Below are 27,728 nucleotides of genomic sequence, written 5' to 3'. Positions count from 1 at the left end.
GCGGCGCTGCCCACTATGGCCCGGAAAGCAGTTAGCAGGAAGCGGAAAGCGCCTGCCTCGCCTGGAGCCGGGAGCGACGCCCAGGGCCCGCAGGTGAGGGCTTACAGGCCTGGGATGGCCAGAACCCCAACAGAGGCGTAGGGAGTTCCAGCTGGGGACGGGAACCAGGGGCCAGGGCGGGACAGGAGCCGGGGTCCGGGACTGGAGAGCCGTGGCCGGTCCTTCTGCAGTTTACTGGCGTGCAGGCGGGCCGGAAGGGTGAAGAGCCAAAAGGAAACTCCAACATGACGCCTTCCGCTGGAAGGCTGCAGCTGGGGATAGAGCTGGAGGAGAAGCCAGGACCTCCTGGGTCCTGCAGGGAACTGAATTCAGGGGGAATCTGGGAAGAGGCCGAAGTCAGCCTTCCGCTGACACCGTGAATGTGGGCCGATTGTCTCTTATCAAGGAGACAATCTTCCAAGCTAGGTGCTGGTTCTTTTAGACACCTAGAAGAAACACCAGGTGTCATCTCTATACTGCCCCCTTTGGAGAGGAGAGCCCCTCGGACTTGGGGTTCCGACGCTGGTTACTCTTCCTTTTCACCCCGTTGGTATTTGAGCTTTCGAATTCTAAAACTGCCCGCAGCGCAAGTCGCGCGATGTCAGATGAGCGGCCATCGACCACATCCCTGGAAGACACGGGATCCCACTCTGGCTCTTTGAATACCCTTTATGCTCTACGGGGAGCACAGGCGGAGAGGGAGAAGGGGGCTGGGTAGAAATGCAGCCCAGGTGGGTTCGGTAATCTGGGCCTCATTACCTTCCCTGTCAAGGACACCTGAGTATATAGGGTTTCTGAGTCCTCCACTTTCCTCAAAGGTCTGGGAAACGTTTCATCGTGTTTATCCATTTTCTTTTCTTTCTTTCTTTTTTTTTTTGAGACAGAGTTTCTCTGTGTAGCCTTGCGCCGTTCCTGGAACTCACTCGGTAGCCCAGGCTGGCCTCGAACTCACAGAGATTCACCTGCCTCTGCCTCCCAAGTGCTGGGATTAAAGGCATGTGTCACCACCGCCCGGCTACTTACCCATTTTCTAAGTAGGATTCACTGTGAGAACCGTTATTCAGTGCAAGACGAGTTGAGCTGTGCTTTCTGGGTTGTGAATCTTCTGTTACATTTTTGATTGTGTAAATCCTGAAGGACGAATTCTCGGTTCTTCTTCTCTAATACAGTGGGATTTCTTGTCTTCGAGGAAAGTGGCCAAACCTCTGATTTCTGATGTTGATTTCCACAGTTTGGCTGGGATCACTCTCTGCACAAACGGAAAAGGCTCCCCCCGGTGAAGAGATCCTTAGTGTACTACCTGAAGAACCGGGAGGTCCGGCTGCAGAATGGAACCAACTACTCTCGGGTGTTACATGGTTACGCAGCACAGCAACTTCCCAGTCTCCTGAAGGAGAGAGAATTTCACCTTGGGACCCTTAATAAAGTGTTTGCTTCTCAGTGGTTGAATCATAGGCAAGTGGTGTGTGGCACAAAATGCAACACGGTAAGTGTCGGAGGGCTTTTCCCTGGGGTCTGAGGTGCGCGTGCGCGGTTTTCCTGCTCTAGAGCCTTTCACTGTGTATCGTCCCCATCTCTTTACATCTCCTTTTATATAAGCAGATTGGAATCTGTTAAGAGATTTTTCATGGCCTGGAGAGATGGCTCAGAGGTTAAGAGCACTGGCTGTTTTGCAGAGGACCTGAGTTCAATTCCCAGCATTCACATGGTGGCTCTCAACCATCTGTAATGAGATTTGGTGCCCTCTTCTGGCCTGCAGACAGAACACTGTATACATAATTAATAAATCTTTTTTTTTTCTTTAAAAAAAAAGACTTTTCAGTAGTTCAGTAGTAGTGTTAGGACAGAGAGGTGCTCAAGGAAGGCACAAACCTGGGTGCGGGTCTGGGCTCCTCAGGAGAGGTGACCCAGGTGCGGGTCTGGGCTCCTCAGGAGAAGTGCCCCCATGAGTTTCTTACTCTCATCCTTTCCACCCGCTCATCCCCTTTTTCCTGCTCCTTCACACTTCTGCGTCTTCTGATAGTGTCAGATGAACGAGTGTCTTTAGGCCCCTGGCTCTGTGTCGGCTGCTGCTTCTGGTGTTTTGGCTTCATCTTTTAAGTAGGAGACCTCAAGAAAGGACAGAAATTGATGCTCAGCGCACCACTCAGGGTTCATGTTAGCAACAACTTTGCTGTGTACCAGCCAGCCTTTGACACAGGTAGAAGTGTCTAGAACTTGACTGAAAGTGGAAATAAGGCCAATATTCTTTCTCATGTAATAGAATCCAAACATAGCGCCTGGACTGCTAGGCAGTAGAATTGCTTAAGTTCCGGACAAGACTGTCCACTGAGACCCTGTCTCGAAAGAAACACAAAGGGAAGATATGAACAGTTACTATGAGACAGACAGACAGACAGCGGTGGCGGTGCCCACCTTCAGACGCTGTAGAAATGGTCGATGCTACAAGAGACAGGGCTGGTGTTGGATAAATGATTCTGGCTAGCCCTCCCTCCATTTTAACTCACCTAGTGTGACTAGGCGGGTAATGTTGAATGGTGTGGAAATTGACTCTGGACCAAAACATGCCTGGGGTTACTTAAATGAGAGGTTACTCTACATCGAGAAAACCGTGGGCCAGTGAGCTTGTTCAGTGGAAAGATGCTTGCCGCCCAAGCCCGGCAACCTGAGTTTGATCCCCAGAACCCACATACAGGGTGGAAGAAGAGAACTGATTCCATAAAGTTGATTTTTTTTTTCTGACCGCCACATGTCTGCCACGGCACACTTTCTGAGACACACACCACACACAACAACACAAACACATAATAATAGTAAATTAAAAAAAAAATCTTGGATGCTTAGTGGGCAAAAGCTGCCAAGCCTGCCAACCCGAGTTCGACCCTCAAAACCCATGTGATGGGGCTGGAGAGATGGCTCGGGGGTTAAGAACACTGCTCTTCCAGAGGACCCGGGTTCAATTCCCAGCACTCACGTGGCAGCTCACACCTGACTGTAACTCCAGTTTCAGGGGACCCGACACCCATGGCAAAACACCAGTGCACATAAAAATAAAGTAACCCATATATATGATGGAAAGAGAACAAGCTACCACAAGATGACTGTACATGGTTGCTGTGGCATGTGTACCCACGGCCAAATATAAATACAAATTAAAAAAAGACAAAAACGATCAAATACCTTAACCATGAGAAGTGTCTTTATAAAGACCATAGGCAAAATTTTAAACAATTTTGAGGAAGGAAATAATACTATGGTGGTTGGGGCCAAACTTTCACTTCTCCTTTTGTTAAAGGTTGTTTGTGTTACATATAACACTTTCAAAACTAGGTGCTGGCAGCAAGCCTGCACGAAACTTCCTTCTTCTGATTTCAGGCGTGCCCCGGGGTTTAGGAAACATTGTTGACACTTGGAGTAGAAAAAGTATCTTGTTTCTTTAACCCATTGCCAGTATTGAAGGTGAGCATATTGACTGATAATTGAATGTATTCTGGACTAGAAAGATGGCCCAGCAGTAAAGGGCACATGTAGGTTTAATTCCCAGCCCCACATGTGGCTCTCAATCTGTAACTCCAGATCCAGGAGATCTGATGTTCTCTTCTGGCCTCTGAGGGCACATGTGTGCTGTTTAGACATACATGCAGACAAAACACCCATTCATAACATAAGTTTTCTACAAAATTTACTCTTAATACCTACTTCTGTTTTCCTAACTTAAAAATCTATTTTAGCCAGGCAGTGGTGGTGCAGGCCTTTAATCCTAGCACTTGGGAGGCAGCCGCAGGCAGATCTGTGTGAGTTCAAGGCCAGCCTGATGTACAGAGTGAGTTCCAGGACAGTCAGGGCTACACAGAGAAACCCTGTCTCAAAAAATCAAAAACAGTTTTCATTTTTTTAAATTTCATGTGTGTTTGTGGGTGCTGCGTTTGCCACAGTGAGCATGTGGAGGTCACAGTTTATGGATATTGGTTCTCTCCTTCCACCACATGGGCTCCAGGAATGGAACTCAGGTCCTCGGCCTACCGAGCTCAGTACCCTCCTAACTTCATCCATCCTTTGCCTGTTCTCTTCCCTTTTGCTGTTTGCCCTGGTTGTCCTGGAACTCGGTGTAGACCAAGCTAGCCTTGACCTCACAGAGATGTGCCTGCTTCTGCCTTCCCAATCCTGGGATCACAGTTAATCACTCCTGATTCCTAACTTAGACATAATACCTCTGTCTTCCTATATCTTCATGACTTAAAGAGCTTGGAAGTAGTGGAGGCTGTCATCTTTTGTGTTTTGAGACAGGGTCTCATGTAGGCCAGGTTGGCATCTATTTTACTATATAGCCAAGGCTGACCTTGAAAATCCTAAGTCATCTAGCTCCTGTCTGATAACTGTTGGGATTGTACACAGGTCCTGCCACACTTGGCTGTCTTCTTTTTTTCATTTTTATGTGTATGGGGACGTTGCCTGTAAGTATGTCTGTGTGCCCTGTGTGCAGAGTACCTGAGGAAGTGGGTACTGGATCCCCTGGAACCGTGGTTAACAGATTAGCCGTCGTATGGGTGCTGGGAACCAAACCGGGTCCTGTGGAAGAGCAGCCAGTGCTCCAGAACCAGTTGCTTTTTCTTTTGGTGGTGGTTGTTATTTGTTTTGTTTTGGAGAATAGGGGACAGGGTTTCTCTGTAGCCCTGGGTGTCCTGAAACTTTGTAGACCAGGCTGGACTTGAACTCAGAGATCTGCCTTCCTCTGCCTCCTGAGTACTGAGATTAAAGGCATGTACCGCCATGTCAGGCTGTTTTCTTTTTATAGTGTGATTTTTTTCTTTGCTTCTAGAACCAAAGCAGGGAACCAAGAACAGTGTTCTCCCCGCCCCACCCCCTTGACTTTGTGACATTTGGCAAGTGCTTCTTACTTTAGTATTTCCTTATGGTGGGGGTAGGGTGGCTTGCAACCTGATCTTACGTAGCCAAAGCCTGCTTTGAACTCCTGAGCCTCTTGCCTCTACCTCCCAGCTGCCCTTGGTTTTGTTTCTGTAAAACAGCAATAGCATTCTCTGGTCTGCCAGTCCTCTGGAAACTACCTGGGTGAGACCCTGGCACTTGAGGTTGAGGTGGGTGGATCTCTTGAGTGTCATGACAGCCAGAGCTACATAGTGAGACCCTGTTTCAAAAAGAAAAGAAAACTGTCATCTGTGAGTGAGATTTCGATGTCAGTATGACAAGCTTCAGGTATCTGAAGAGATTTGGAATGGGGTGTAAAGTCTGACCATCTAGGATTTTACTTTATAGGGGTATGAGAGACATGGGGAGAATATGGTTAAGATACTGCTCCAGTAGAGAAAAATCCAAGAGGAATTGCCATGAATTTTACTATGAGAAAGAATGAACTAAAACCAAATGATGAGGGAGAGGCTAGGGAGAGAGATGGAAGACATTATCTCAGGTAGAATCTGCTTTTATCAATTAGTCATTTAGGAGAAGGTAAGTTTGTATTGGGAGTTATTAATTTATATAGTTATGGAATAAAAGACACCTTTGGCTTCAGTCCCATAACCTTTTCTTAAAATTTCAAAATATATTGTGTATATAAATTTTCTGGGCAAGATGTAGGATAGTTCCTAGTTTTCCTGTGATTCCCCCCCCCCCCCCCCCCCCAAAGGTGAGTACTATTGAGCCAAGGACCTTTGATCTTTAAAAGAGGAGCTACACGCACAGCCTTGGAGGGAAACCCCGTGTTTACCAGGCAGGAGCCTGGAGAGTACACGGAGTACAAACAAGAGGAGGGCTGGGGAGGGGCAGGCGGTTTAAAGAGAAGGGTCTGATGTGCAGGTAGAGGCGTTTTGTTTATTTAGAAAGGTTTTTGCTGTTAGGCTTTTTGTTTGAGACAAGATCTCATACAGTCTAGGGTGGCCTTGAACTCCTGGTGTTAGGGTTGCCTCCTGGCTCTAGCTCTCAAGTGCTGGGATTACTGGCATGGATCACCCCATGTGGAGCTAGCTAGGTTTTGAGATGGGGTTTCCTTCCTTCCCTGTAGATGAGGTTGGCCTCTAACTGGAAGTGGTTCTCCTGTAAGGCACCGTCCCTGGCAGAGATATTTCAATTAGAGAGGAATTCAGTTCTCATCGTGATGCCCTCTTGCCAAAAACTACCAGGGAGCCAAGCAGTAGAACACGTGGGATAAACTCCCCCTGGAGAGGGAGACCTGTCCCGTAGGAGGGAGGGCCTCCCCTAAGAGGGTGTTGGAAGGAACAGAAAGGATTTGCATTGGGCCTTTGAGAGGAAGTCTTAAGGACTCCGCTCTGCGTGGGATGCTGTTAGGAAGTGAGGGTGAGTTCCTTGTACACCTTGTCTAGAAGGATGGGAAAGCCATAGTTGGTAATGGTGAAGCAGCCGCTCATCTTCACCAGGGTAAGGACATGTTTCATCTGCTGTGGCTTTGACAGTAGTCATGTTTGATCTCTGTTCAGATGATTAGAGAACGGCCTGTTCTGATGCTGATGAACACCAAGTCCTAGCCAAAGTATCAGGCTAACTTTGGTGTTCAGGCTGCTTTTTCTATCTCAGCGTCTCCTAAAGTCGTGGCCAGAGTGTACTGTTGAGTTCACAGATGGACTTGTGGTCATGAAGCATACAAGTTAACTGCTGCAACTGGTTGTCAAATAGGAGGGAGGTCTTTGAGGCAGCCCAGTTTTGGAGGTAGGATGGTTAAGCATCAGGGTTGAGAAAGTAGCTGTAATATTAATGATTTCGGAGATTATCTGCTCAGAGTAACCAAAATCGTAAAAGCATAACATGGTAGTCACCATGTCACATGAAGCAAATAGTACACTTAATTTTCCATGGCCAGATATTCAGTTCTCCTGATAAGTAGTGTGTGTGTGTGTGTGTGTGTGTGTGTGTGTGTGTGTGTGTGTGTCTTGTTGTGTTTTTGAGACTTCATTGTGTAGCCATGAGTAGCTTGAACTTGCTGAGTGGATCATGTCTCTGCCTCTTGAGTGCTGACGTTGAAGGCATGTGCACCAGTGGGGTACAGTCTTTTAGAGAAGGATTTATTGGCCAGATGCAGCGGTGCCAGCCTATAATCCCAACTATCCCAGAGACTACATGAGGGAAGAAGATCAAAAGGTTTCGGCCTGCGGAACTAGAGAGATGGCTCAGTGGTTAGGAGCATTTGCCTGCTTTTATAAAAAGTTTATGGCTAGATCAATTGGTAGTGTGCCTTCCTGTCATTCAGGAGATACTAGACTTCTTAGAACTATATTCCCAGTACTTATGAAAACTATATATGGCATTGCACATTTATTATAATCCCAGTATTAGGGAGGTAGAGACAGGAGCATCTGGAATTAAAGGCAGTCCTTGACTACATAGCAAATCTGAGGCCAATCGAGATGACATAAGACCCTATCATTAAATAAAAATAGGGGTGGAAAGATGGCTCAGTGGTCAAGAGCACTGACTGCTCTTCCAGAGGACCGGAGTTCAATTCCCAGCACCCACATGGCAGCTCACATTTGTCTATAACACCCTCACACACAGATACATGCAGGCAAAACACCAATGCCTATAAAATAAAAATAAATTATTTTTTTTAAAGATTTATTTATTATGTATACAGCATGTATGACTGCAGGCCAGAAGAGGGCACCAGATCTCATTACAGATGGTTGTGAGCCACCATGTGGGTGCTGGGAATTGAACTCAGGACCTCTGGAAGAATAGTCAGTGCTTTTAACCTCTGAGCCACCTCTCCAGCCCCTAAAAATAAATTATTAAAAAAAATAATAAAAATAAGGCCAAGCAGTGGTGTCCCACATCTTTAATCCCAGCACTTGAGAGACAGAGGCAGGTGGATCTCTGAGTTTGAGGCCAGCCTAGTCTACTGAGTGAGTTTCAGGGCAGCCAATGCTGCACAGAGAAACCCTGTCTTGGGAAAAAAAAAAAAAGAAAGAAAGAAAGAAAGAAAACGAAAAAATAGAGCTTCAGTGTTAGCCTGAGCTACAGTATGAGTTTAGGGAAGTTAGTGAGACCTTGTCTCAAGATCAAATGTAAGAGCAGTTGAGATGACCGAGTAGGTAAAATATGTGCTGTGCAAGCAGAAACAAGTGCGCCGTTCCTCAACACGGTGAGGATGAGCTACCTTCCCAATGCTGTCTTCTGACCTCTGCATGTGCAGCCGTGGCGTGTGTGTGCGCGCGCGCGTGTGTGTGTGTGTGTGTGTGTGTGTGTGTGTGTGTGTGTGTGTGATATTACACTCACACTCTCTCACATAACCACATAAAGAGAGCTGGAGATAGAGCTGGGTAGTAGATTACAAGGCCTTAGGTTCAGTCCCCCTGCATTAGAGAGGAGGGTGGGTGGAGATGGAGCAATTGAGGGCAAGGCCACTTGTCGGAGTGACTCTGGAGGGGCAGGGTGGGTGTGGTAGTAGCTCAAGGGTGCTTGCCTAGTGCAGTGCAGTGCCCTGGTTTAGATCCTAATACCACCCTCACTGCCCCCCAAAAGGTGGCACATCTGTAATCCCAGCTATTCAGGAGGTGAGGTAGAAGATTCTCCAAGAAAAAGCCTGGGTGATATAGACTCCAGATCTCAAAACATTTCAAAAATAATTGTATTGGACTTAGCTACCAGGCATATATCTTTTTTTGTTTGTTTTGTTTTTCGAGACAGAGTTTCTCTGTGTAGCTTTGCGCCTTTCCTGGAACTCACTCTGTAGCCCAGGCTGGCCTCGAACTCACAGAGATTCACCTGGCTCTGCCTCCCAAGCGCTGGGATTAAAGGCATGCGCCACCACTGCCTGGCTTAGGCATATATCCTTATCCCCCACCACACACGAGGGCTAATTGCAGAACTATCAGGTGAACAAATTTTGTAGTTAGGAGAGAAACCTGCTAATTATCTGCCTCCCCTCCCTCTTTAATCCCAGAATGGGTGGTTTCCTTATTTTGGGGACTAATTTTGTTTTTGTTTTGTTGGCAGGGTCTTGGGGTCTCAATAAGTTGTCTTGGATATGTGTGACCTTGATATACAAAATAGGCTAGCTTAGAACTCAGAGATGTGCCTGCTTCTGCCTTTCTAGTGTTGGGATTAAAGTGTGTGCTACCACTTCCAGCCAATTTCTGTAGCTAGAGTTTTCCGGCCTTGCCCACAGTCAGGACAAATCTTTGTCACCCGCCAGTCCCACAGCCGCTCAGACCCAACCAAGTAAACACAGAGACTTATATTGCATACAAACTATATGGCCGTGGCAGGCTTCTTGCTAACTGTTCTTATAGCTTAAATTAATCCATTTCCATAAACCTATACCTTGCCACGTGGCTGGTGGCTTACCGGTGTCTTCACATGCTGCTGGTCATGGCGGCGGCTGGCAGTGTCTCTCTGCCTCAGCCTTCTGCTTCCCAGAACTCTCCTCTCTCCTTGTCCCACCTACTTCCTGCCTGGCCACTGGCCAACCAGTGTTTTATTTATTGACCAATCAGAGCAACAAATTTGACATACAGACCATCCCACAGCAAATTTCATTTTGATTGTTTTGTTTTTGTTTTTCAAGACAGGGTTTCTCTGTGTAGCTCTACTGTCCTGGAACTCACAGTGATCCGCCTGCCTCTGTTTCCCGAGTGCTGGGATTAGCAGACAATTTGATTTTATTGGGAGGATATTTAGGTTGGAAAATTATTTCTTTGTGTATATGTGAATGTTTCTGGTTGGAAATAATTGTGGCAATATTTTATACTCCCTAAGGTTCTATGCAGGGTTGATCCGTGCATAAGGCTTTAGGAAGACCAGGAGTTAAGAATGAGTTTATGCCTCTTATGTGTAGTGATAGTAGACTTGTTTCTCCCTGTCTCGTCTTTTGGAAGGCATTGCTTGAATGAGATTTGGGCCTGTTTAATGTAGTGCTTTGCTCTTTTTAGGCTGTTTTCTGTATGTAAGGAAGCGAATGATATTCCCGTATTCCTTTGCCTGTGCTGGGCATATAGCTCAGTAACACTCTGCCTAGCATGATGAGGTCCTGGTTTCTTCCTCAGCTCTGTAGAAAAGCAAGGTAGGGCCTGAGCATGGGCAGCAGGAGGGAGGAGACAAGACGTTATTTAGGGCAGCTTTCCTCCTTTGGGATATTGATGATTTCTTTGTTGTCCAGGACTGTGCCACATTGAAGGAGATTTCAGACCCAGGCTCTGCTCTGTGGGGGCCAGAAAGCACTTTTTCTGTCTCCACAGCTCCAGTTACTATAATGATTAAATGCATGTAAACTCATAGATACACTACCACGCATTTTGAAGCACTTGTACTTCCAGTTGATAAGTAACACCTGCAGAGTTTGATGTGATCTGAGCCCTTGATTTCAGGAGCAGTTTATTTGTGGTTTCAGTGAACAGAGAAGGAACATGTCATCCCTCTTGGTGCTCATAGCCTTTATCCAAGCTGGATCTTTGGTAGGCATTATAGTTAGTATGGGGATTACGGGTGTGTGCCACCATGCCAGCTGGGCATTTTTCTGGTAAGATCCCAGTGTGGCTGATGAGGGGTGGGGGGCAGCTGCTCAGTGGCCAAGCATGCACTTGCTGTGCCCGACACCAGCACCCGAAATGAAAAAGAGTGGAGCTTAGACAAGTAAGAGTTTGTCCTGGTGGCATCCATGAGTATTACTTCCCTTCCTAAATCTGAAGTACAGGGCTGCTTTTTCCAGTTTTAAAAGATAAGAGAAACTATATGGATTGTTAGGATTCTTTATAGTAAACCATACTTCTCAGACCTTTCGCTGAAATACCCCTAGACTGCTCAGTCAATATCTGGACAGTACTGGGCCAGTGTGGAATCCTTGGAGTTCTAAAATAATCTTAAAAATATTGTAAGCCAGGCATTGGTGGCACACACCTTTAATCCCAGAACACAGGAGGCAGAGGCAGGCAGATCTCTGTGAGTTCCAGGACAGCCTGGTCTACAGAACTAATTCCAGGACATCCAGGGATACACAGTGAAACCTTGTCTCAAAAAAAACTATTGTATATTTTGCTCTATTATGTATGTATATATATTTGCCATTGTGTTAATAAAAAAATACCTTGTTTCTGGGAGTGTAGCTCAGGAAAGTTCATGAGGCTCAGGGTTCAATCCTCAGCAACACACACCCTCTAAATACTGCATTGCTGTATTGGGGTGTGGAAGTCTGTCGTCTACTGACTAAATGAGCGCTCCCAGATGAGATACTAGTTTCTTGTAGAAACCAAAGCACCAAATACATATACATGCCACCGTGCCCAACTTTTGATCTTACATTTATATCATAAAAAATTTGGACACAGCATATATTTTGAAGAACAGGGAATTTATTCATTAAGTGCTAGTTTATCTGTGCAGTAAAGTACTTTGTAGCCATGAAAATCTGTGTAGAAAGCTGGGAATAGTGGCATGCACCTACATTTGTCACACTTGGGAGGTAGAATCAGGAGTTCAAGGTGGTCTGCTGCTGAATGGCAAGTTTGAGGCCAAAAGGCTACATGAGACCCTGTTTCAAAAAAGAGACAACAGTAAGTATTGTGGCCAGCACCTGTTGGTACAGGCTTGTAATCCCAGCACTCAGGAGCTAGAGACAGGCAGCTCTCTCAGAGTTTGAGGCTAACCTAGTTTATGTACTGAGTTTTGGATAGCCATGGCTACATAGTGAGACTTCTTTTTGTTTCTTTCTGGTTTTTCTTTTTTTCTTCTGTTTTTCCCCCCTCCTTTTTAAAAAAGATTTGTTTATTGTGTATACAGTGTTTTGCCTGCATGTCTGCCTGCACTCCAGAAGAGGGAGCCAGATCTCATTATAGATGGTTGTGAGCCACCGTGTGGTTGCTGGGAATGGAACTCAGGACCTCTGGAAGAGCACCCATGCTCTTAACCTCTGAGCCACCTCTCCAGCCCTCTTTTCCCCAGTTTTTCAAGACTAGGTTTCTCTGTGTAGCCCTGGCCTGGGCAGGGGATAAAAGGACTCAGAGATCCACCTGCCTTTGCCTCCCAAGTGCTGGGATAAAAGGATTAAAGGCATGTACCACCACCGCCTGGCTGAGACTCTGTGTTTAAAAAAAAAAAAAAAAAAAAAAAAACAGACAAAACAAAATCAAAGCTAGCCTGGCTATAGAGTAAGTTCAAGGCCAGCTCTGGACAGTGTAATTGTCTGAGGACACTCCACCCTCCCCCCAAAATGTATAGAACTACCATGAAGCCCTGGTTCAGATTCTGAACAGACATACACAAAAGAAGTCTGGTGAGCCAGCATGATGCTTGAGCAGGTGAAGGCACTTGGCCTCAAGTTTGACCTGGGTTTAATCCTTGGGACTCATGGGTAGGAGGAAAGAGCTAACTCCTGCAGGTTGTCATGTGAGCTCCACAGGTGTGCCATGTTAGCTGTGTGTGTGCATACACATGCGCAGACAGGCAAACATGAGCACAAATAAATATGCAATGTATGGCTGGGGGGGATTGTCTTGGTCAGGTTAATTGAGGTGGAACGACCATGCGTGCAGTGTGACCAGCTGCCACAAGCTCCTGTTGCCCTGATGCTGCTCTCAGGATAAGATAGGACCTTGGGACAGTGGGCCAGAGCCCCTTCCTTCAGCTGCTCCGCCCGGTGGCTTCCTGCAGCGAGACAGATGACCCATGCAGCCGTTGGCCTTCTTGGCACACTGACTCTGTTGTTTCTTCGTCTTGGCTCTCTCCTTTGTTCTTTCTGTCTGTAATCATTTCTCTTCTTTAATGTCAGAATCAAGACCTCTATTTATTTACATTGGTGGGTGTGGAGAAGAGAGGAAAACATGTGAGAGAATTGATTCTCTCCTTCCACCACATGGCTGTCGGGAATCGGACTCAGGGTGTCTGCCTTGCAGTAGGGCGTCTTCACTTCACGCACTGAGCCCTCCCTGGCCCAGTGTGGTTTGTCTTAATGTCTGGGGAACTGGCTACATTTGCTCTCCTCTCTATGTTAAATTCTGTTCTCGAAATAGATACTGTGTTTCTAGTAATTCTGTAAGGTTCCTTCCCTTTGGAAAACCATTGTCCTGCGGGTGCATTTAAGTGTCTTCTGACCCCGCCCACATGCATTGCTTACTAATCTTACATCTTTCTCAGTAACAACCTTTGCTTGCTCTTCCCGCTGTCTGAGAAGGGAAGATGCAGGGAGCCAGAGCCTGAGGCTTTCCTCCCTGCGCCACCAGTGTCTGGCACTGGTCCCAGTAGGTTAGTGTGGAACAGTTGCACTCGGAGTGTGTAACGGATCTGCATTGAAGCTTCTGCCCTTGTGAGTGTAGAAAGCAATTCTGTGCCAGCTCCTCACATCCCTGTTCTCCTCTGGGAAGAGGCAGGGTGGTCAGTCCTGCACGAGGTCCTTGGCCATCCCGCTGTAAGTTCAAGGGTGAAGATAGAGAAGAGAGTTTGGTTTTCTGAGCCCCCTGCGTTCCTACTCACCTCCGTTTTCACCGCTTTTTAAGGCTTAAAAGGCTGTACAACTACTTCATACAATAATTACATACTGCAATTTTAAGTTTTCTTTTACTTAATTGTGTGTGTGTGTGTGTGTGTGTGTGTGTGTGTGTGTGTGTGTGAATATGTACATGTTAATGAAGATGCCTGGGGAGGCCAGAGGAATTAGACTCCCCTAGAGCTGTAGTTACAGAGTTACAGGTGTTTGTGAGCCACCTTACATGGGGGATGGGAACCAGACTTGGGTCCTTTGCAGGACCTGTTAGCCACTGGGCCCTGTCGCTAGCCCCTTGTACTTTGCTTTTGAGATAGGCTGTCTTGTAGCCCAGGCTGACCTCAAAATTCTGTTCCTCCTGCTTCTGCTTTGCAAAGTGCTGAGATTCTAGGTGTGTGCCACTATACAGTGGTGCCAAATGTTTGCAGTACCAATAAGAAAGATTGAAGGGCCAGCAAGAAGGCTGAGTGGGTAAGGGTGTTTGCTTCTCAGGGTGCAGGCAGATGTGTTCAACCTTTGGACCTTCCCTACACCCCACCCCCTCCCACCCCACCCCCGTGGGTTTTGTTGTTGTTGTTGTTGTTTGGGTTGTTTTTGTTGTCAAGGCAGGGTTTCTCTGTGCAGCCTTGGCTGTCCTGGAACTCACTCTGTAGATTAGGCTGGTCTCCAAAGATCCACCCGCCTCTGCCTCCTGAGTACTAGGCTAGAGGCGTGCTACTGCCAGGCTAGACACCCCCAGAGTGGAAGGAGAGAATTAACCCCATGTTACGCTTAGACAAAATTTAATACTTTCTTTCTTCTTTTTCTTTTTCCTTTCTTTTCTTTTCTTTCTTTTTTTTTTAAGTCTACAGCACCTGGTATTCTTAGATGGTCTCCCATCCAAGTGCTAACCAGGCCCAACCCTGCTTAGCTTATGAGATCAGAGGAGATCAGGTGCATTCAGGGTGGTTTGACCGTAGATAGAATCTGTTTCTAATCTGTTGATGTAAAATATTAAACTTTCCCAGCACTCGGGAGGCAGAGCCAGGCGGATCTCTGTGAGTTCAAGGCCAGCCTGGTCTACAGAGCGAGATCCAGGATAGGTACCAAAACTTCAAGGAGAAACCCTGTCTCGAAAAACAAAACAAATGTTAAACTTTAATATTAAGTCATTTTAAGTTATTTCATGTTTCATTTGACTAATGGCTTTAGGTATGCCATTAATAATTCCAAGAGTCCTGCTGTGTTTGGCAAATGGATCTCTGTGAGCCTCAAGGCCAGATGGGTCTACATAGTGAGTTCCAGGCCAGTCAGGGCTACACAGTGAGACCTTGTTTCAAAACAGAAAACAGCAGTGAAACTCGTCAGAGTTTGCTATAGCGGAGACTCTTAATTGAACAAATAAGTGTTTGTACCCAGTGTTGACCACACTCAATAGCAACTGTGTTCTGTGTGCCTCTTTTCTCTTGCAGCTCTTCGTAGTGGATGTCCAGACAGGCCAGATCACCAAGATTCCCATTCTGAAAGACCGGGAACCTGGAGGTGTGTCTCAGCAGGGCTGTGGTATCCATGCAATAGAGCTGAATCCTTCTAGAACACTCCTAGCCACTGGAGGAGACAACCCAAACAGTCTTGCCATCTATCGACTGCCTACATTAGATCCTCTGTGTGTGGGTGACGTAAGTTTTTCCCTTGGTCCTCATTAGAACTAACCTTGTTTTAAAACATGGATCCTCTTCTAACCTAGAAAGGGGTGGATTTTCCTGACTTGGGGGTGAGGGGTAGAACAGAGAGCAGAATGGAGACTGGGATTCCATAGGTAAGAGCCAGGACATGTGTTTGGTAGAAGGGACAGATGGCATGTCTCTGTGGCTAAGAGTGGGGCTGTTTTTCACTTCCCAGGGTCCACGGATCTCCCATTGCCCTGGCAGAAAATAAACGTGCCAATTCATCTACAGTCAGGCATTGTATTTTGCTCCAGGAGCATAGCAATGAATAGAATTAATAAAGCCCTTGCCTTTAGTACAGTGCTGAGTGTGACCTGCGAACCAGTGAGTGTATCATATAAGTCAGTAACATGTAGTGTGACATGCACCATAGAGGAGTATCTGCAGGCTAAAGGGGTGGGGTGTAGCGGGAAGATGCTGTTTCAGAGGGAGGCAGAGAGAGCGTCAGTGAGAAGACATGTGAACAAAGAGAGAGACTTAAAGGAAGCGTGGGCAGCACCATGGGAGTGTTCCAGGTGAAGAGAAGGCTCTGAGCTGTGTCCTCTGGACATTTTATTTGTTTGATTTTGGGTTTTGGTATTTTGAGTCAGGTTCTCTAAGTAGCCCTGGCTGTCCTGGAGCTCCTTGTGTAGTCCAGGCTGGTCTCACTGAGATCCTCCTGCCTCTGCTTCCCAGTGCTGGGATTAAAGGTGTGCGACCCTTTTTGAATTCTTATCTGCAGGAGTGCCAGTTTTCTTCTGCCTTTGATTCTTCCCAGATATTCTGAGCTCTTACTATACAGGTTAAGAGCATCAGAGGCCGTGTTTTTGTTGTTTGTTGTTTTACAGTTATTTGTGTTGGGGGGGGTTACACATGCTGGTGCACACTGGATCTGTGTGTGGGTGCATATGCTGGTGCACACGTGGATCTGTGTGTGGGTGCATATGCTGGTGCACACATGGATCTGTGGGTGCACATGTGAATGTGTGTGGGTACACATGCTGGTGCACACATGGATCTGTGTGTGGGTGCACATGTGAATGTGTGTGGGTACACATTGGTGCACACATGGATCTGTGTGTGGCTGCACATGTGAATGTGTGTGGGTACACATTGGTGCACACGTGGATCTGTGTGTGGGTGCACATGTGAATGTGTGTGGGTACACATTGGTGCACACGTGGATCTGTGTGTGGGTGCACATGTGAATGTGTGGGTGCACATGTGAATGTGTGTGGGTACACATTGGTGCACACATGGAGACCCGAGGACACTGAGAAGTACTGCAGTACCCCCTCCCTTCGCTGTGGGTTTTGGGGATCAAACTCAGGCCCTCAGACCTGGCAGCACCTGACTTGCTGAGCTGCTTTGCTGGCCCTGTTTTGTTCCACAGCACGGTCTCCATGTGCTCCTGCTGTCCTGGACCGTGGGGTCCTCTGCCTCAACTTCCTGGATTACAGGCGTACTTAAATGTTTTACAAGCTGTTTCCAGTCTGACCTGTATGCTTTTTAGGAGAATTCATTATGCTCCTTATTTTACTAATCTGTTGTTGTTGTTGTTTTCCTCTCTGTTCCTGTCACTTACCCTCTAAGGATGGACACAAGGATTGGATCTTTTCCATTGCATGGATCAACGATACTATGGCAGTGTCTGGTAAAGTTGCCCTCCTTTAGGAAGATTTGATGTGGCAAAGAGGAAGTTTAAAAATTATAGTAGTGTGATAGAAAATAACCTACTAACACTAGCAAGGGCCAGGGGCCTTATCTTGTTTTCTTGTTTTTATTTATTCACTTATTTGGGTGGTACTAGGGTGAAATCAGGGCCTTGGTTATGCTGATTGGGTCCCCTTACCACTCAGCTATATTTCCCAGATGCCCCCACCTCACCCCTCACCACCACTCTTTGTTGAGGGGCACAGGGTCTCCCATTGTGGCCAAGGCTGGTGTGGAACTCACACGTGGTCTAGACTGGTCTTGAACTTGCAGCATTCCCTTTGTCTGAGCCTCTTTTCTGCTGATACTGTAGGAATGACCCACTGTACCCAGCTTAGGGGACTTGTGTTTTCCTCAGTCATTCCACCTGAAGTGTTAGATTAAGTAATTGTGTGGGTGGGCACGCTCATGCCTTGGCACACATGGGGATCTGAGGGTGACTCTCAGCTCTTAGTTCTCTCCTCCTTCCCAGAACTTGGGAGGTGAAAGCAGGAAGATCAGGAGTCCATGAGCCAGCTTGGGCTATGTTACATCCTGTCTCAAAGATTTAAAAAATAGGAACAGAGGGCTGGGGAGACGGCTCAGCGGTTAAGAGCATGGGCTGCTCTTCCAGAGGTCCTGAGTTCAATTATCAGAATCCACATGGTAGTTCACAGTCATCTGTAATGAGATCCATTGCCCTCTTCTGGCATGCAGGCATGTATGTGGATAGAGTGCTCATATGTACTTTAAAATACATGAAATAAATCTTAAAAAATGGAAAGAGAGAGAGAAGAGTGGAGGACAGAAACATAAGCAAATAAATATCTTTGTGTATGGGCTTCAATGTGAATTATTTCTAATGGGATATAAATGTTCAGTGTTGCTGTGGATGACGCCCCCCCCCCCCAGGACCGAACCCAGGGCCTTGTGCTTACTAGGCAAGCACTCTACCACTGAGCTAAATCCCCAAACCTGACGTTTTATTTTGTTGGAGAATCAGGAACAGGTTCAGAGAAAAGTCCTCTTTGAATGTGTGAGGCTGGGGATGAACTCAGCACTGAGCAGGGGTAAAGAAAAGAAAGCTGCTTGTTCATTATTGTTTACTAAGGAAAATAATTAGTAGGTTTTGTTTGGCTTATGACATTTAAAATTGAATTTAGGAGCCAAGCATGGTGGCGCACGACTTTAATCCCAGCACTCCTGGGGCAGAGGCAGGCGGATCTCTGTGAGTTTGAAGCCAGCCTGGTCTACATAGAGAGGCCCAGGAGAGCTAGGGGGTCAGGGTCAGAGACCCTGCCTTAAAATAAATAAATAAATAATAGATAGATAGGTAGATAGATAGATAGATATTAATAAATAAACATAGATAGATGAACAGACCTCAAGTCCTTGTGCTCAGGCAACTATTCTACTTCTGGGTTACATTCCCAGCACAAAAACAGCCGTCTCAGGGCTGGAGGGATGGCTCAGTCATTAAGAGCACTGGCTGCGCTGGGCGGCGGCGGCGCACGCCTTTAATCCCAGCACTCGGGAGGCAGAGGCAGGTGGATCTCTGTGAGTTCGAGGCCAGCCTGGTGTCCAAAGCGAGTTCCAGGAAAGATGCAAAGCTACACAGAGAAACCCTGTCTGGGGGTGGGGTGGGGGTGGGAGTACTGGCTGCTCTTCCAGGGGGCCCAGGTTCATTTCCTAGCCCCACATGGCACTGTAACTCCAGTTCCAGGGCTTCTGATACCCTTACATAGACATACATGCAGGCAAAACACCAATGATTATAAAATTAAAAAGCCACCAACAAAAAACCCAGCTATCTTTTTTCCTTTTCTTTGTTTTTTTTTTTTTTTTTTTTTTTAAATATCTGAGATGGCCTCCATAGCCCATGCTTAGCTCAAACTCACTATGTAGCTAAGGATGACACTGAACACCTGATCCATTTGCCTCCCCCTCCCAAGGGCTTAGAACATAGTTACATACCATCATACTAGGTTTTCTGTGATGCTGGAGATTGAACCTAGGATTTCCATTCATGATAGACAAGTGCTATATCAAGTTATATCTCCAGCACTAAGAATTCATTCTTGGGGCTGGAGAGATGGCTCAGAGGTTAAGAGCACTGCTTCTTTTTCCAAAGGTCCTGAGTTCAATTCCCAGCAACCACATGGTGCCTCACAACCATCTATAATGAGATCTGGTGCCCTCTTCTGGCCTGCAGGGATATGTGCAGACAATACTGTATGCTTAATAAATAAATAAAGCTAATAAAAAAAAGCAAGTCATTTAAAAAAAAAAAAAGAATTCATTCTTGGCCAGATGTGGTGGTGCACACCTGTAATTCCAGTACTCAGGGAGGCAGAGGCAGGCAGATCTCTTTAAATTGGTTGATGGACCTATGTAAAATTGAATATAAAGAGATGTTTCTAGAGAAAGAAGTCTAGATGAAGAAATCTGGCCAGGCGGTGGTGGCGCACACCTTTAATCCCAGCACTTGGGAGGCAGAGGCAGGTGGATCTCTGTGAGTTTGAGGCCAGCCTGGTCTACAGAGTGAGATCCAGGACAGGCACAAAGCTACACAGAGAAACCCTGTCTCGAAAAACAAAAAAAAACAAAAAAAAAAAAAAAAAAAAAAAAAAAAAAAAAGAAAGAAAGAAAGAAAGAAAGAAAGAAAAAGAAATCTGAACTGAGTATGATCCCAGCACTCAGGATGCTGAGGTAAGAGTAATGGTACAAGTTTGAGGCCAGCCTAGGTTACAGAGTGAGATCTGTCTTAATGCATACCAGCCAGGTGATAATGGTGGCACACAGGTGGCGGGCAGATCTCTGTGAGTCCAAGGCCAGCCTGGTCTACAGAGTGAGTTCCAGGACAGCCAAGACTGCTTGAAACCCTGTCTTGAAAAACAAACAACAACAACAACAAAACTAAACAAAGCATACCGCAATATTTGGGGTGGACCATGCAGCTAAGCTCTAGTGCCAGGCAGTATGTTGAAAAGGCCCATATAATCTTCTGGGGGGTTTTCTCATGGAGGGTTAAATATATTTGACATCTGGGGATCTCCTACGCTGCAGGTTCACGGGATGGTTCTATGGGACTCTGGGAGGTGACAGATGATGTACTGACCAAAAGCGATGCACGACACAATGTGTCATCAGTCCCAGTGTACGCTCACATCACTCACAAGGCCCTAAAGGATATCCCCAAGGAGGACACAAACCCGGACAACTGCAAGGTGCGAGCGTTAGCCTTCAACAACAAGAACAAGGTATGAACTCACCAAGCAAGGGGCCTCAGAAGCCTGTCCCTTCTGACTTTGTCTTGGGGGATCCTTTCTCTTCCAAGGCAGTGCTTGCTGACCTGCCTTTAAACTCACGTGGCACCCTCTTTAGAGGCTAGGACTGCCTGCCAGTGAGGAGTTACAGTGGACTGAGAAGCTCAGCCTTTGTCTCTGCTGTGTTTGGCCGGGGTGACCATGTTTGTGGTCTGCTTCATAGTTTCCCTGAGACCACCCAATTCTGACACTGCCTCATTTGCATGTGCCTTCTCAGGTGCTCTAGTTTGGCTTTGGTTTCCATACCTCTAAAAGCCATCACTTGTTTATAAGCTCCTCTCTTTTCCCTGCTTCCTTTATCTTGTACCTGCCCGAGTTTCACCTAAATCACTGTGCCAGATCTCCTGACAGTGGGGTTGTAAGCAGAATCTAAGACTAGACCCAGGGCCCAGAAAGGAGACAGACTTCTGCAAAATCTGAAAAAGGCCCCAACTGAACTCATTTTTTTTTAAATTTTATTTATGTGTGTGAGTACTTTGCCTGCATCTGTGCATGGGCGTGTGCACACAAGGCCCTGACTTAAGCTCCCACACTGGGACTGAGAAAAACAGCCTTTTGTTGTGAGCTCTGCTCTAATAGTCTTGAGGACATCAGGGGACTGTGACATAGGAAGGACATTTTCACCCACAGATGTGTGTTCATGTGATTGTTAGAGACTATACTCGCTTTGCGGAGTTGAATATACTACCTACTGCAGTCCGTGGGATGAGGTGAAAGCATTCTTGATGTTGTCTCCGGGACAGGTGTGGAGGACAAGAGAGCCCCACCCCGCAGGCTCCTCCCCTGCATGTGTGGTACTTCAGTTTGCTGCAGAGCGTATTATAACTTCCTCTTCATTGCTCTTGTAGGAGTTGGGAGCAGTATCACTGGATGGCTACTTCCATCTCTGGAAGGCTGAAAACACATTGTCTAAGGTGTGCACATGACTTGGTAATTTTATATGATAATTTATCATAGGTTTAAAATACTGTCATTCTTCTAGAAGCAGAGTGGATTTGTCCAAAACACCTTTTCTCCCAAGGTCTGAGAATAAACTTGAATAGTACATGAAGGTATGAGTGTAGCATGCTTCTCTTGAGGAAAAGTCTGTATCTTTTAAATTTATTTTTGAGGCATGATCTCTGTGTGTAGCCCAGTCTGGTCTTGTGATCTTCCCACTTCCCACTCTCAAAGTCTGGAAATACTGACAACCAGACCCTGCTTAAGCAGTAAAAGGCCTTTGTTTTGTTAACGTTTTGAGACAGGGTTTCTCTGTGTAGCCCTGGCTGTCCTGGAACTTGCTTTGTAGACCAGGCTAGCCTCCAACTCAAAGAGATCTGTCTGTCTGCCTCTGCTTCCCAAGTACTGGAATTAAAGACATGTGATACCACCACCCAGCATCTAAATTTTTTTTTTTAATTTTGTTTTTCTTTCTTAAAAGATTAGCTAACTAGGTAGCCCTGGCTTGTCTCAAAGTCAGGATCTTCCCTCAGCTTTCCAGTGCCAGAATTACAGGAAAGTCTTTTAAAGAGACCCGAGATTGCAACAACACAGTTAAGGAGAAAACAGATTTGTTAATGATACCTGCTGGCAACTTTTTTGTACAGTCAAGTGTTTATGTGGGTCATCAGTCCCTGTCTTGTCTGTGCTGCTCATAATATCTATAAGGAGCTTTTTCTGAGGAGAAAGCACAGCTCTGGGGATTGACACAGCAGCCTTGCGCTCCACTGGCCCTGCCTAGTGTCTTACGTAAGCAGGCAGAGTCTGTAGATTTGCTCGTCCTGGGGTCAAATAGGAAGGCTGGCTCGGGTTCCCTGGGACGGAGTCAGTCCTGTGGGTACACGTTCTCTGGTGGACAGTTCCCATTGCTTGGGAAACTGGCTAAGCATAGTCAGAAATGAGTCCCTTTATCTGAAGAGCAACAGGGTGAGAGTTAGGCTTAGTGGCCTGGGCTCATTCCTGGAAATAAACTATAGTTCTTGGCTTTTCCTGGCATTCTAATTATTTAATTCCAGCTTTACCTTTTCCCCAACCCAGAAGTTACTTCATGTACTTGGTTTTGTCCCTGGGTTAGGTAGGTAATTTGTGTATAAAGGAAGCCCACAGGGGTAAGAGCACAAGAATGCCCATTTTATGCTAATTATGGATGTACCTCTTTTCAGCTCCTTTCCACCAAATTGCCATATTGTCGAGAGAATGTATGTCTGGCCTATGGTAGTGAATGGTCAGTATATGCAGTGGGCTCTCAAGCGCATGTCTCCTTCTTGGATCCACGGCAGCCATCATACAACGTCAAGTCTGTCTGCTCCAGGGAGCGAGGCAGTGGTAAGGCCCTGTGTGTTTCTCAGCTTACCACTACATTGCAAATGGGTTTTCCCTTTTGTGTCTTCTTTGACTTCCAAACAAGAATGGTGATCTGTGTGTAGCATGTAGAAGTATTTGGTGACAGAAGAGAGGAACTTACTTACCTGCATGTGGCAACAGAATGTCCAGGCTGAAGCAGCCTTTGGTATGAAGCACTGTGAGGAGATAAGCGGTTAGCACTAGTCCCTTGGGAACGTTTTTGCTGGGACCCTGCCTGAGCTAAAAGTCTTACGTACTGACCTGGTGGGAGGAGTTAAGGAGTGTGAGGTCATTTTTGGATGTGATGATAAGTATGTAGTGTAAGGTACAGATACACCTCAAGAAGCTGAAGAAAGTACGGGTTTTAGTTCTGATCAGTGGGTCCTAGGTCTTAGCATCTAACATTGGATTGTGACTGGGAACCAAGCCCAGGGCTCTGTGCTTGTTTGAACTGCTCTGCCGCTGAGCTATATCCATAGCTCCCAGCTGCTATTCATACAGCATATTCTAAGAGCCATCACTTAGTTTCTTTAGTGGAAGAGACTTGTGCTGGTACTACACTAACAGTTCAGAATACTTTTCTCTGAGAACTCATTTCCTCCCACCAAGAATCCTGCATTTCCAGAGAACCTGAGTTCGGGTTCCAGCACTCACATTGAATGGCTCACAGCTTCCTATAACACCAGCTCCATGGGGTCTGTCATCCTGTTCTGGCTTCCATGGCCAGCAACACTCCTGTGTACATACACACACAGAGTACACACACACACACACACACACACACACACACACAGAGTACACAGTACACAATGATTTGAAAAACATAGACGCCGAAGCCGTGGTGCACACTTTTTTTAATGTGCATTGGTGTTTTGCCTGCATGTACATCTGTGTAAGGGTGTCACATAAGAGCCTCTAGAACTGGAGTTCCAGTTTTGAGCAACCATATGGGGGCTGGGATTTGAGCCTGGGTCCTTTGAGAGAGCAGCCAGTGCTCTTAACTGCTGAGCCATCTCTCCAGTCCCTGGTGCACACCTTTAATCCCAGCATTTAGGAGGCAGAATCAGGCAATACTCCCTGAGCACTAGGCTAGCCTGGTCTACAGAGTGGGTTCCTGGACAGCCAGGGCTGCACAGAGGAACCCTGTCTCCAAACAAACAAACAAACAAACAAACAAACAAAAGGAACAGTGGGGGTTACAGTTGAGCCTCTTTTTCAAACAGTGTTGTTTCTGTGTAGATACTACAAAAGCAGTTTTTTTTTGTTTTTGTTTATTGTTGGGGAAGGTGGGTGCCATGATGCTGATTGGAAGTCAGAGAACAGTTTGAGCGAGTTGTTTCTCTCCTTCCATGGGAGTGACAGGGATCAAACTTAGGTGGTCAGCCTTGACACCCTCTCAACAACGCTAGGATCTATTTGCAAGTAGTTAAGATGTATACATTTTCGGGCTGGAGAGATGGCTCAGAGGTTAAGAGCACTGACTGCTCTTCCAGAGGACCCAGTTCAATTCTCAGCACCCACATGATGACTCCTAACCATCTGTAATGAGATTTGGTGCCCTCTTCTGGCCTGCAGACATACATGCTATATACATAATAAATAAATAAATATTTTAAAAAAAAAGATGTATAAATTTAGACTAGAGAACAGTGGATATAATGAAAGCTGGAGAAGGAATAGGATATAGCTGGAATAGTGTACAATGAAAAGTCTTAAGAGGGTTTTTAAAATTTTTATTATTATTGTCATCATCATCATTATTATTACTGTTTTGTTTTTGAGACAAGGTCTCACATAGGTATCTTTGGCTACCTGGAGTTTGCTGTGTCAACCAGGCTGGCCTTGAATTCACAGATCTGATTCCCTCCCCAGTACTGGAATTAAAGGCGTACACCACCATACCCAGCTTTGAAAGGATTTTGGTTACTATTCGTGGAGGCAGCTTGCATGAGGAAATACTAGTTCACAAAGGTTCCTGGCTCCACACAGATGCCAAGAGATGCCTTTTGCCCTGTACTTACTTAGTCACAGGTACAGCAGATGTATTTTCCCTTTGATCCAAAGGTAACTTGCCGTAAATAACATATACCAAATCCTTCCTGAAGGGCCATGCTGATAACAGGAAGATAATAGTGAGCTGTAGTGTAAGTAATGTGATGGAGCAGAGCTAATAGTTAGGAGAGAAGACTCCAGGGCTACTCAAGGGTATGGCATACAGAGAATGTCAGACACACGATCTTTGGCAGAAAACAACGTGGATATTCCCAGCAATGTGGCTTATTAGCAGAGAGTCAGTCCTGTTTAGACATTGGCATAGTACATCTGATATTTGGGTCATACTGTCCCTGATTGCTCTGTGCTTTTCTCTCTCAGGGATCCGATCAGTGAGCTTCTATGAACACATTATCACTGTGGGCACAGGGCAGGGCTCCCTGCTCTTCTATGATATCCGAGCACAGAGATTTCTGGAAGAGAGGCTCTCAGCTTGTTATGGGTCCAAGCCCAGGCTGGCAGGGGAGAATCTAAAACTAACTACTGGCAAAGGCTGGCTGGTGAGTAAGCTCAACCCTGAGAGGATGGTTGCTTGCTGTGGAGGGAGTGGAGGGAGGTCTTCCCTCTGCCTGCCTCCTCACTTTCGCTCTTGACATTCCTTAGCGCAGAGGAAAGCCTTTCCCCTGACTGTGTTTGTGGCCGCGCACACTGGCCCTGGGGAAATGGAGGCTCAGTGGGTGGGTGGCGGTAAGCGCTTGTCATCTCAGCACTGTAAACTGAAGGAAGGTTGCAGAACAGAATGAAAGACAGTCAGATATGCTGATGCCTTAAGATTTTCTCCAGGTAACAGCGGCAGAAGGAAAAGAACTTCCTGTTGCTGCTGCCAGCGAGTTATCATGAACAAGTTTGACTGCGGAAAGCTGAAGGTGAAGACTTTCAGCGCAGTAATTCTTTGTCCTGTTTAGTTGGGAAAATGAGACCAGTTTCCGTGAAAACCGATCGTGTGACATCAGGTCGTGGGTATAGAGCCCTCTCCTCAGGCAGAGACCGGAAGTCGGTCCATCCCTTCCTGTCCTTTCCTATCGGTGCTAACAGTCTTCTTCTCTTCCCACAGAATCATGATGAAACCTGGAGGAATTACTTTTCGGATATTGATTTCTTCCCCAACGCTGTTTACACCCACTGCTACGACTCGTCTGGAACGAAGCTCTTTGTGGCAGGAGGGCCCCTCCCTTCTGGGCTCCATGGAAACTATGCTGGACTGTGGAGTTAATGACAACTAACTTTCTCCCGAAATGCAGATTTACACTAACTTCCACCCTCGGTTTCCTCGTTTGGTCTTTTGCTCCCCCACTGTGGAAGCTCTTCTGTTAGCGCAGACAGCAGTTTGCCAGTTCAGGCAGTCCCTAGAAGGAAGCTATGCGGAAACCCAGAAGGTGGGGCTCTTCTTTGGTTGCTTGGCGGTTGTTGTTTGGGGTTTTTGTTAGTTTGTTTGGTAGATATTTTTGTTGTTTCCCCTTTCAGTAATCAGAATTTATCCCCACCTTCCGCTTTCTCAACCAAACATTGTTACAAATCCCTGTTTTCATTTTTTCCTTAAGTGACACACGCTCTCCTTTCTCTGGCTTCTCTACACTGGAATGACAAGGTCATATTCTCACCCTTACTTCCCTTGAGAGGTAGGGCCCCTTATAATTATGTGGTAGCTGTCAGACTTTCTGTGAAAGTTTGGGAGCCGCGTGTGTGTGTGTGCGTGCGTGTGTGTGAACTTGTGTGCCTGGTGGTACTGTGTCACTGATACTACTCGGAGTGAGGATTATCTGTATTAAAGTATTTATAAAAGAAACAACTTTACTCAGAGTCCAGTTTAGGACTAGCCTGTATCTTTTTTAAAGTCTGACATTGTAGGAAGTGAAAACTTAGAGAAACAAATCCCACCAGGAAAACCCCTGAGTTAGAGTAGCAGCCTTGGGTGGTGGTGGGGGGCTTCATGCCAGGACTCCACAGTGACCCACCCGTGTATCCCCAAGAAAGAATGCCTGTATATGTGTTACTTCCGCTTCCTAACCTCCTGTCTGCTTAGCCCAGGTCACTTGGCTAAAACATCAGGTGCATCTCTGGGACTGTAGAAGGCTTCCTGGTAGAGTATCCTCTCCCCAGTCTCCTGCCTCTGCTTGGGGTCTGATCTGGCCAAGAGCAGGAAGTCTCAAGCTTGGCATGGTGGCCATTCCCAGTCCTATGACTTACGGGGAACTGTTCCATTCCCGGGGGTTTGCTGGTATTTCCTAACTGGGTTCTGTTCAGGAAGGTGTGATTTGTGGTGAGTGCTTTGCGTGTGGGATGTCTGCTGTTTTCTCAGCGCAGTGGAGCTTAGCATTGGAGGTCCCGCTCCTGCTCTGTTGGCTCCTCCCCGGGGTCGCGTCAGGGTGGCTGTGATGGCCTCACTGCATGGGACAGCATCGGTGGGGTCGCACTCGGCCTGTTCCTCTCTTGAACTGTTTATATTTCGCCTGAGGCTTTTTAACTTGCAGGCAGCTGAGCAGGAGCCGGTTGTCCTCTCCCCACATCATGTCGAAAGGAACTTGACCCACCCTAGTCTCGCTCTGCGGCGTGCAGTGCTGGTCTGGCAGCACCCAGGCCTGAGAAAGGAGTCATCGGCCTGCATCCAGTGTCTCTGTGTGTCAAGAGAGTGTCCCGATAATGGCAGGGACTGCTGGGGAAGGGAGGCGGCAGCCCACATGACAGTACACAGCATATGCCACAGGTTAGAATCATCAGCCTATAATCTACAGAAATAGGTGCTATGAACAGGAAATTAAGCAAAATGCTGGATGCTATGAATCTTTTGTCTTAATTTTTTCTATTATTAAACTACAGGCTGTAGATTTCTTAGTTCTCACAGAACTTGTCATTTTAAACTGACTTGTATATTTAAAGAAACAAAAATCTTGAGTAGGATGCTTTGTGCCGTGGCCAGACCGTCTCCTGTGATGCATTTGTTTGAGATTTTCTGTTTTTAAAATGTAGCATTTGAATTTTTGCCAAGGAAAAATAAATACTATCCTAGTGCAGAACTGTTGGAGTGAATCTATGTGGCAGAGAAGCTGCAGAGATAGACCCCAGGACCGCTGAGGGCAGGGACAGACCCCAGGACTGCTGAGGGCAGGCCGGACTTTGTCAAGGTTAGAGTACCTGCAGCGGCTTGCTCCTGCTCCCCAGCTCTGGGCCAAC

The 27,728-nt window shown here is 46.5% G+C and overlaps 1 protein-coding gene and 1 pseudogene across 2 annotated transcripts; one reads left to right on the top strand and one right to left on the bottom strand.

Moving 5' to 3' along the window:
• Dcaf12 (DDB1 and CUL4 associated factor 12) lies at window positions 1–27,571 on the top strand. Of its 2 annotated transcripts, none has more exons than XM_028884031.2 (9): window positions 1–93; window positions 1,271–1,525; window positions 14,932–15,138; window positions 16,759–16,819; window positions 19,924–20,117; window positions 21,032–21,097; window positions 22,325–22,487; window positions 24,879–25,057; window positions 25,612–27,571. In XM_028884031.2, exons 1-9 carry the CDS (start codon window positions 16–18, stop codon window positions 25,768–25,770), a joined length of 1,362 nt encoding a protein of 453 aa, XP_028739864.1. In that variant the 5' UTR covers window positions 1–15; the 3' UTR covers window positions 25,771–27,571. The 2 variants fall into 2 exon arrangements, with proteins under 2 accessions (XP_028739864.1, XP_037058412.1); XM_037202517.1 differs by lacking the exon at window positions 1–93 and adding an exon at window positions 635–770.
• Window positions 14,323–14,441, bottom strand: LOC114703290 (annotated as a pseudogene).
• Window positions 27,572–27,728: the final 157 nt, after the last annotated feature.

The sequence above is a fragment of the Peromyscus leucopus genome, chromosome 2, assembly GCF_004664715.2.
Source record: "Peromyscus leucopus breed LL Stock chromosome 2, UCI_PerLeu_2.1, whole genome shotgun sequence".
Lineage (NCBI taxonomy): Eukaryota > Metazoa > Chordata > Mammalia > Rodentia > Cricetidae > Peromyscus > Peromyscus leucopus.
Note: the sequence above shows the minus strand (reverse complement) of the source record. Positions and strands in the feature narration are given on the sequence as shown.

Bases quoted from the DNA above. Each gene is read 5' to 3' on its own strand.
- Dcaf12 (XM_028884031.2), top strand. From the start codon at position 16: ATGGCCCGGAAAGCAGTTAGCAGGAAGCGGAAAGCGCCTGCCTCGCCT. The intron at 22,488-24,878 runs GTAAGGCCCTGT...TTTCTCTCTCAG, and splicing joins CTCCAGGGAGCGAGGCAGTG to GGATCCGATCAGTGAGCTTC. The intron at 25,058-25,611 runs GTGAGTAAGCTC...CTCTTCCCACAG, and splicing joins CTACTGGCAAAGGCTGGCTG to AATCATGATGAAACCTGGAG.